General features: G+C 42.1%; 1 protein-coding gene across 3 annotated transcripts in view; it reads left to right on the top strand.

Annotated features, from left to right (window-relative positions):
* zfpm1 (zinc finger protein, FOG family member 1) overlaps positions 1–10,739 on the top strand; it is a 91,006-nt gene that overhangs the window by 41,870 nt on the left and 38,397 nt on the right. For all 3 annotated transcript variants that reach the window (XM_020704190.2, XM_011476386.3, XM_023956001.1), the window contains exon 2: positions 5,028–5,174. In XM_020704190.2, coding sequence (XP_020559849.1) covers positions 5,028–5,174 — 147 coding nt within the window. The remainder of the gene's footprint in view (positions 1–5,027; positions 5,175–10,739) is intronic.

Consider the following 10,739-nt stretch of genomic DNA (forward strand, 5'->3'; position numbering starts at 1 on the left):
ATTCTTGACAGCGGCACAAACAAGTTCCTTTCAAAATAAAATGCATCCTGTGTCAAAAAGGATCCTTCTGCTGCAGCAGATTTACTTGAATTGAAAATGTAAGAAAGCAAAGGCAAACATCCCGTTTTCTCCCTTATCCTATCAAATGTAAACATGGATACGTTGGTGAAGAATCCATCTTTTTTTAAATCTGTACATGTAAAACAATTCTATTCTTTAAATACGTTGCCCCTGAAGAGCAGATAGAGCAGTGGTCTGCAGCCAATAACACTGAAGGAGCCATTTGGGGCCCGTTTCTCACCGATCAGAGCCTGACGGGGCCACTAGGTGTAATTTTACCTTTTCAAGAATGCTAATAATGCTCTGCATTTATGTTGGTGTTCTTTTAAAAATATAGTTATAATTCCTTATTTTTATGTATAGAAACAGAAAGCAGTTTTTTCTACATGTGAAATAACTGTTACTGTTTGACGGAGGGTCCTATGACGTCCTTTCAGAATAAGACATCCTGTGCAACACGGGATCATTTCACTGAAGCTAATGCACTCCTACGAAAGGTTTTAAACAGCACAAGGCAAAAATGGCGTTTTCTCTTATTTCTTAAGTCTGCTTTGGTGGACTCATTCTTTCCTTACTTACTTGTTGATAAACTGAACATGACTTTATTGGCTTATCATTAAATAGAAACAAATATCCTAACAACCTAACCTTACCTGTACTTTTTATGTGACAAATATGATCTTCTTTAGAAGCATTTTTTCATCTGCTCCTGATTCACAACAACTTGATCAAGGAAATACTTAAGCAGTTTGAAAGCTTAATCATCAGAAAAATGCCACAAAAACATGTTAAAAACACTAGGAATTAATAAATTAATAAAAGAGCCTTAAAGTCGATCCTAAAGATGACTGGGAGCTGGGGCAAAGATTTCAAAGTTACACTGATGGGCTTCTTCTTTGTGGTCCTGGTTGAGAGGTGCACACGTACATCATGTATCAACACTGGCTCGGGAGAGAAAGGGTCTCACTTGGGCAAGATTTCTTTGATGATGGGAAGTTCCTGTTTATAGCAAAATGATCAGAGAGAACAGATTCTGTTTACACGAACACCCAAAAACAGAAAAAAGTGTTTTTTTTTTAAGGCGTGTAACAATTAATCGACTTAATTGATGAATCGATTGATTTTCCTGCAACCAGATCGATCTGTCTAAGCCAGTTGTTAATCAAATTGACCTAATCCATTAAAAAAAATGTTATTTTTTAAGGCACAGTAGTCGTATGGTATCGATCAAATGCATCACAACGGACAACACACATGTGATGATCCGTCCATGTGGAAACACTTTGAATGTAGCAAAGACATGTGACCAGACTGTGTGCTAGAATGTTCTAAGAATGTTTTTTTATTTGATTATTTTAAAGAGAAAAAAGCAACAGTGGGCTGAACTTTATGAAACTAAAATGTGAATGGATTTGCCATTAATTCTTTTTTACTTGTTTGTTTGTACACATATCTAATTTACACTTGATTATCTTGCAAGAAATACAAAGAATCTGGAAACCCTGTCCTGCTCCGTTCAGTGCAGGTATTTATGACTCACACTGGTTTCCTGAATCCATTTTAGGTCAGTGAATTGGATCCTTCAAAATGAACCAATACCGACTAGGAATGGGATTGGCAATCACAAATTATGATTTGAATTGAATTGTTGTTAAAACGAATCGTTTGAGCATTTTTAAAGGAAGTTCTGGGCTAATGATGGTGTGTAGGTGACAGACTTGATGGGAGCCAGTTTAGCTCGTGCTGGTTTGCGGCGCCTTCCGTCCGTGAAACCCGGGTTCGACTCCGGGCTGCTCCCTGTTCCCTTCTCTACCTCTGCCGGTTCCAAGCCCGGCTTGAGAAGGTTGCGTCAGGAAGGGCATCCGGCGTAAAACATTGCCAAATTTACCATGCGACTTGTTCGCTGTGGCGACCCCTGATGGGAGAAGCCGAAAGTGAAGAGAGGTGACAGACTTGATGTGGCAGATCTTCATTGGTGCTCCTCAGGACTCATCATGAGCTGCTAGAACATGAAAAAAATTGTTTTAAATCTGGGTTTTCAGAAGCTTAAGTTGGACCAAAGGGAGCTCCAGGCTTCTTTTGGGAAACTTTCTGTTCCTCCTGGAAAGCTGGGCGTGGCTCCTGGTGATATGTGCATTTTTTTTATGTGGCATATCAGGCTTCAACAATTAAAGCCTAAAAAAGTGCGACCAACTTATCACGCAATCCTCGCCGCCAAGCATCCATCCAGGCTAAGTTTGGCGCTGCTGCTGGATCATGAAAGCGGAGGAGAAGTGGAGCTGAAAGTTTGCTGCGCCTTTTCATGTCCGACAGCGGCGATGCGGAGATGGATCCATTAAAGCGGAGCCGTAATGAGGAAAGAAATCCAGACTCCGACATTTTCAACCGGAAACATAATTGGAATTTTACACACAGAAGTGCCTTTGTACGACTGTGATTAAAGGGAAATTAATTGTATGAAAAATGTCCTCCCAGATACTGGAAATGAGATCAGGCGCAGCGCAGAAACAGTCTAAAAATATGTTGTGTACAGGATCGATGATTTCCTGCGCGCCAAGGTCCAAATCTGGCTGTTTCATTTTATCTGAAATGAGAGTGAAGCAGGCGGGCGTGGAAGCAGAAATTAGCCTAAAGATGTTTCATTTACAAAGACAGAAGCAGTCGATTGTTTCCCAGCATTATCTCTGCCTGCTTTTAATTGCTTTGGAAGTGAAATTAACAGAATTAGAAAAATTGCCTCTCCCTTTTTCTACAAGCCGCTTTATTCACGGGTATTGTTGTGCGCTTTGTATAGATTATAGACTCCCATTGTTCCAGTATTGTAAATATATACGCCCCCCAGTCACGGCTGCGGCGCAGAAACAGCCCCCCCCCCATCCCACATCTCCCTGTTCGTTCTGCGCATCCTCGTGAAAATTAATTTACAACCTAAAAAACAATGTGCCTTTCCAATAAATCTTCATCGTGAGTCTGCCTCAGCTGACTGTTAACCGTCTCTGCGCCCTAATCCTGTTAAAGTGGAGGGTGATGAAGATCCTGACGGAGGAGGAGGAGGAGGAGGCACGCGCTCCTCGCGGTGGAGAAAGCTTCGAGGTTTTTTTTACGCACCAGAGAGAATTTCATTTACAGAAAGGAAAAAAAAGTATTATTAATGGAGCGCTCTTTTAAAAAAAAAGAAAAAAAAGTGGCATTAAATCCATATTAAGTGACTTCCATTTCTGGATGTAATCTTCAAACGGGCTGGAACAGATCAAAAGTACTGTATAATTACTCTGGTCAGCAGGGATTATGAGACTGTAATCGATAGCGATCAGCCCTGCACTAATCACTCTTTTAGCTGCACTTTTAGGTATCCTGTAATTTGGCTTGAAGGTCCCTCTCGGCTTCTTGCTATTAATCTTCTGGATTAGTTCGTTCAGCGTGTCCACTTCTACCAGTTTTTTTTCAATAATTCTTTTTTTAAATAGTTTTTTTTTCCAACAGCACACGCAGTCATCTGTGATTTTCATGTTTTTACTGTGGAAATGATTGAAAATCCTTTTGTTTCTGCGCTCCCTCTTCCATTAAAGACCCACTCTTGATGAAAATGTTGCTTTTAACAAGGCCTTGCCGCTCCATTCTGATGTCTCCACCTGCAGACATGGAAACAGTGTCAACCCAGCATTTCTAGAGAAGTTAGGACTGTGGGCCAAATTTTATGAAAGAACCAATAATATGCGGCTCCCAGCATTTTCTATAAACTTTCTATGCGATTTCTTGATTTTGGTTGATTTTGGCTGCACGGAAAGCTTGCGATATGCAATATTAGTGATCAATATTGCGATAACGGTATAATTTGCGGTACATGAACAAATAGCAAACACAGCAACAGTTTACATAAGAGTCAATATAACTTAAGTTATAATCCAAATGACCCTTGTCTACATAGTAGGCGAACATCTACCATTAAAGAGCTCCATCCAATTGGTCAACAATGTAAATGCCTCCATCTGATTGGTCAAATGCATAAAGGGATTTATTTGATTCGATAAATATTTCAAGCTGCCATAAGATTGTTTTAGCACATTTAAGGTAACCATTTTTTGCAATTTTCATAGTCTTTTGCGACATGCGTATTGCGCAGCTTGATATCGTGATATTGATACGTTTGCGATTTATTATTTAGGCCTAGTGGTTGGCTACATCACGTTTTAAGCTGTTGTAAAACCCCTGTCAACCGTGCTGTGACACTTTCTAGCCTATTTCTAAAATGTCTACAGTAAATAAATGCAAAAAGTTGACCGTGAGGGCCTCCACTTCAAGACGAGTTGAAACTGGCTAAATTATTTGGGAAATATGAAACGACTCTGCCTAGTAGGCCTAAAGACAGAGTTGTTTTCAAGGAGTTCAATATCAGAAAGCATTACTAGACAAGACGGGCTATCCACAACAAGCTATATAGGAAGAGTACAAAAAACTGACAATTGTGATCAAACTGGATCTTAATGTATTGATTTTCTATTTGGAAGAAATCCAAGTTATGTAGTTGCAATAAAATGTTAATTAAATAGGTCATTTGCATTTAATGTTATTAAAATAGTTCAAAGACTATCAGGCCAAATGGCTGACTCTCAAAGATTTCTTACCTCATCAAATTTGGCCCTATTTCCACATATTTTACACACCTCTGGTGTAAATGGACAGCGCTCAGTTATGGGTGACAAGAGTGGGGGGGCAGGTTGCTTCACAACCGTGGTCCCGCCCACAACTGAGTGGTGAATTTCTAATGAACTTCTGCAGAGACTATGTCCTAGAAAATGACACAGGTTTTTATCTTTATTTTGGGTTTTATACGTCATAATCATAACTAAAAGACCACTGGGAAGGCTTTTGCATTAGATCAGAAGATGTTCAAAGTCTGACTTTAAACGCACACCTGCTGCCCCTCTTTTCCCAGGTTTATCTTTATTTTGCGCTCTCCTCTGCAGGTTCCCTTGGCGACCTCGACGGCGGCGAGGAGAACACAGCTGACACCATGAGCCTATCAGGAGAGGAGGGCGGAGCCTCCGACCCGGAAGACTCTGCTGAGGGCGACAGCTCCACCCCTCCGCCGTACACGCCTCTCTACAGTGAAGGTGAGAGGGAACGAAGACCTGTTCAAGTCTGGGAAAAGTCTCTTTTGGTCCAGTCAGAACACTGACTTCATATGAGAACTGGATTGAGTGACCCCTCCCCTTGGTGCTCCAAACAGGAAGTACACACTGGTTCCAAGAAGCCAATATCCAATGGACTTCAATAGAGAATTATCCAGCTGTTACTCAGTCATTCTATTGGACAGAATAACCATTCTTGTTCTGATACAGTTTTTTAACATGTAACCTGCTACATTTCACTTGAAGCAGCCACCCCACCTGGGCAGATGTGGGTGAAGCCCCTCCCTCAATTGTAGACCATACAGGAGAAGTAGGTAGCCTGAAGCATGTATTGTTTTTTACTCTTCCTTGGGAGCATTGAGAGGTGTGGGATTTTCTCCTCCTATGTTCCTAGAGCCATCGCTTTTTTATAACCTTCAGGCCACAGACTGTACTGTATGAGAACTGGACTAAATGCAGGTTCCATAAAACCAAAATCCTATAGACTTCTATGTAAAAATAAACAGCTATTACTTAGTCCCCCTATTTGTCGGAATAATCATTCTTGCTCTGCTACCTTTTTTTTTTTACATGTACTTGATAATCCTATTTTTTAAATGATATTTTTTCTGTACTGCAAGTTATTCAAGCCATAAACTGACCAATCGGATGCCTCAATAAAGTTAGGTGTAGCCAGCTGGCCCCCACGTCCAACGTTCAAAATGTTTGTTTGCTTGTAGCCCGCTTTCGAATAGGGGTGTGGACTTCCTACAAGCTCACTCCTGATTGGTGAGAGTGGTTGCCATAGAAGTGTTCACTCAGGCCGATTATCACTGCTTACTAAAGATTTCTGGTTCAAACACGACATATAAAAGAACATGGCGACTGAATTGATTTCATTTCATTTGAGCTGGAAGTAAAGCATTTTCCATGGGTGACATCACACTGACTCGGTCCAGTTCTCATATACGGTCAATGCTTCAGGCTCATAGAGATCCCTGCAGTCTTTGATTTACTCTGACAAAAATGTCCTCATTAGTCAAGATACAAAAAGAGAATCTTTGCTCACAAGCACCTCCCCCTCTGGTTGATTTTGAAAATGAGCAATTTTATGACTGAAAATGTTAGAAAGACACTACCATGTAGAAGTTGTTTTTAAAAAAAGAAACCTAGAGCATAAATATTTGACGAAGGAACGTTTTATTGTGTTTCTAGAGTGTTAATGACTTCAATCTTTGTCTCTCTCTGCTTTTTTTTCTCTCCACTCATATCTTTAGTTTACATCTACATCATTTACGGAACGTTTAAGACGGCCATGAGCTGCTTTTCTGCTCCGTGTGGACACAAACCAAAAGAGAGGTTTCTGTTCTGCGTGTCCTTTAAGTCCACACCTGAGCGGGTGTGAAAGAAGCTCATGACGAAAACCAGCAGAAATGACACCTTTGTGAATGACGCTTAAGCTGTTGGATTTAGAATCAACAGGTGAAGCACCCCCCCCCCCCCCCCCCCCCCCCCCCCCCGTATGTCCCGATTGTGGAGTTTGGAGCAGGTGTACCTGAAGGCAACCTTCACAATTACAAGCTGCATCTGCGTCACGTCCTAAACCCATCCAGATGTCTGCCTCACTGTCAGTTATTAGTGGTTATTACCCGCCTTATCTGCACATCAGAACTTTGTTTAATCAACTGACGTCTACCTGTTATGAGAGAGGAGACGGTTAACGCCACCCAGAACCGCACTCGCTAGAATCATGAAGTTTATGAGGCTGCAGCTCTTTTTTTTTTTAATCTCCAATGTGTCTGAAGGCAAAAAAACAAACAAAAACATTTCTGTGGGCCTCGGCAAGCCCGTCCCCCCCCCATTTCCTGCGCCTCTTATCCCGAACCACAGCGCTCCGTGTGATAGCACACTTTTCACTCATATTCTTTTGACTTATTCAAGATTTCACCAGCTGTGTGTGTGTGTGTGTGTGTGTGTGTGTGTGCGTTTTCTTTTAATCTCGAAAATTCCTGCTCTTGTGAAATTTGGGGGCTGAGGGTGATAAGCGTCTGCTGGTTGGCTCGGTTTGATAAACCCATGGAAATTCTGTCAGGTGCTAATCGAGACAAGATTAGAGATTAGTTGTGTATATATATGTGTGTGTGTGAGGGTTTGAGGCGAGGTCGGGTTGTGTGTTAGCTTGCAGAGGAAGAGGATGAAAGAAGTCAGCCTTGCTGCACGTGTGCAAATCCATGGATGGTGAACGGTCCTCTCCCATCTCTGGATGTGCATGTTTTTAAACCCACCACATACACACACACACACACGCACGCACACACACACACACACATGCACATCACTGTTGATTTACTCCTCTTCCTCATCCTTGGGGTTCCTCGGTTGCCCAGTGCTGCCATTATCAGCTCTCTGTAAATCAGCCATGTTTGACGAACCTGCTCTTTCAACCTGGGATCAATACTGCTCTTTATCTGACCGGCGCTGGCTAATAAAGGCAGGGCCTCTTATCCACCATCTGGAAGACACACACACCAACACACAAGCACACACATGAGTGATAACCAGCCTGATAAGTTGTGCAAGAAAACCACATTCTCCCAGAAACCGAACCGAGCACTTCGCCATGACCCACAGCTGCTGCATGAACGCTGGCGCACACGCATGCGCTGCATCACGGAGGAGCATCTGTCAGGTGATTTTTCTCCTCACTCGGGTGTTCTTCTCAGAATCGCTGTGCAGTTTTGCAGCAACCTGCAGAAACGAGCAAAGCTTTTTTCGTCTTTTAAACAATCACTTTTATTCATCACAGGAAACCTGATAAAATCCACGTCTGCGCCCATAAGTTAACTCCTCCTGACCTGCTATTGTCACTCTCTCATTTGAGCCAATCAGAGCAGCTTTTGTCTTCTTTTTTTTTGGTCTTTCTTTTCCTTTCATCAGAATCGGATTAGCAGGAGAAGAGACGGGGCGCGTGAGAGGCAGTAATCTGAGGTTTCCTTGGACAGAAGGCAGGATTAGCAGCAGGTTCTGCTGAACTTTTGTCTTCCTCTGCTGGTGGTGGAGCCCCACATAAACCTTTGACCCTTGTGTTGATCACGTCTTAGCTGGATGTACATGTTCTCTTCTGAGTCAATCAGAGGAAAAGTCATCGACAGGATGCAGAGATAAATCTTCAGATCACGTCTTCCAGCCCTATAATGGCTTACAGCCCGTCAGATCTTTCTAGGCCTTCGACTGAGCTTTGATAAAAAACTGCGCATTCCTCCAAAGCTGCAACAGTTTCAGACTGATGGGATCTGAGATGAATCTTGAACAAAGTTTAAAAAAAAAAGAGAAAAAAGAACAGCATGTTTTCCATTTAGTTGTAGAGAATTGATGGTGTCAGAAGTGAATAATTTGACCTCAGATTTCCCCAGAGGACCTCAGCCATGTGCTGATTTTATCTAGCACCTTACGAGAAGATAGATCAAAAATCTGTTTTTGTAAATGATCAGGTTTACATCAGTAACAGAACTCATTCTTAACCCAAAACAAAATGAAAAGATGAGTAAATGAAGGTCTAACAAGCATCATAACTACAATGAAACCACCAATTAACAACCCTGAGATGCAGCTGGACCACCAGAACCGCTAACGTTGTCTCCGATTGTCCTCTGGATGAGAACCAGAACCACATAGCGGACCCTCCAGTCTGGGTGTTTATTTTTATTTTGAACAACATTTATTTCTAACTCAAAGGTTTTGACTCACTTTACTGGACGTTTAAAGCTACAAGTCTCCATATTTGATCGTCTGATTCTCTTGAATTTGTATTTTCTAAAAGTGTGACATATCTCCTAAATTTAGATAAAATCCTGACTGATCCATCAAAATGTAATGCAGTAAAGCATCATAAACAAGAAACACGTCTGGACAGAAACATCACTTCGGAAATGTCGTTTAGTTAATTTCATAATTTATTTACCGGTAAGTAAAACAAAACTTGATAAGTTGAAAGATAAATTTCTGATCAATCACCAAATGGGTTTAAGTGAAGCTTAAATAGTGCAGAATGGATCTGTTTTAAACATAAAGCCACTTATGAGCATCAGATCGGTTTTAGCTTTAGAATTGACCTCTGTGTGTGTGCAAACTTTAGGAGGCGGAGCCTTTCTTGGACTAATGATACCCCCCCCCCAGATTCCTGTTTTCTACTTAAAAACAGTGTTGGTGTGGACAGAAACACCAAAGGATGGTTCTGATGACGATATTCAGAGCCGACGCTCTTGCCTGATGCTCTAGTGTCTGCAGCCGCCGCATTCAGTGGCGTTTTAACTTCATCCATCTTAGTTTCTCTATAAATGCTTTATGTTTATCTAACAAAAAGCCCTAACCTTTTATGTGGTCTATCTTTGTGAACTTCTGTGCTTTTATTTCTCCTCCCAAGATGCAAGAACGTTTTTTTAGAAATGACTCTTAAGTCCGTAATTACAGCTTGAGTTGCTTAATGCAGAGTTTTCCAAAGATTTGTTGGGTTTGAAAGTTTCTTATCAAATATCTTGCATTTAGTGGTGACTTTGGAAGCTTTAAGGATACTTATTATTTTAGATGCAATTTCTTAAAGAAGCTTGATTCCTACATTTTTTGTATCGTGAGTCTTTGCAGGTGGATCCTCAACTTCCTTCTCCTCTGGTTCCATGCTGCTGCGCGGTGAGTCTGCAGGCTCACGTGTCCGCAAAGAAAAGGCTGCGTTAAAACGCTCCCAAAAGTCTGGAGGCGAGGGAATGTCGGGTGACTTTGCCCTGCAGGTGTGACGGGGAAGTTCAGCTTATCAGATTGATGGAGACTGTCTCGCTGAGCGGGAAAGAGGAGGAGGAGGAGGAGGAGGAGGAGGAGGAGGAGGTTTGGCAGAAAAGTGTCTGTCGACTCCTCCTGATACCTGCCTCCCTGTCTGAGATGATATGGGAGATAATATTGATAATATTAAATGCAATAACTGTGTCTCCAGCTCCCCTCCATGCTGCAGCCCCTGCAGGATAAAATCAATGTGCCATTCAATGTGATTTATAGCTGAAAATAATGGCACTGTTTAGGCAGGGGGAGGTGTGTGTATGTGTGTGTACAGTAACAGCTGAAAGGTGGACGTGACGTGAAACCAGATGCGTGCAGCTGCCTCTGTGTGTTCTGATGGATCTGACGATGGAGATCCAGGCTCCTCGCCGTGGTTAATAACGGAGCGTCACGTGATTGCCGGGCGTTTATGGCAGATATCGACTGGGTGGTATAACTGTTTATCGAGGCAGGAATGTGAGGGTAAACACGGCCTTTGTGCACATGACTGTGGTCTTATCCGCGGGTGCCGAAAACAGGGCGGGCTTTTGGGGAAGAGGAGGAAGTCCAAAAAAGGAAGGAGGTTGAGGAGCGGGCAGGACTTAGGACAAAGGGGAGGTTTACTGAAGAAGCTACATGAGGTATTTGATCAAAAACCTGCTAATATTTTCTTTTGCACAATCTTGTGGAAAATGCTAGTACTTTTATTTGTCATACTTTTGCTACTTTTTGTCATCATTCTGTCACGCCATCTAGATCCAT

This window comes from Oryzias latipes, chromosome 6, assembly GCF_002234675.1.
Source record: "Oryzias latipes chromosome 6, ASM223467v1".
Lineage (NCBI taxonomy): Eukaryota > Metazoa > Chordata > Actinopteri > Beloniformes > Adrianichthyidae > Oryzias > Oryzias latipes.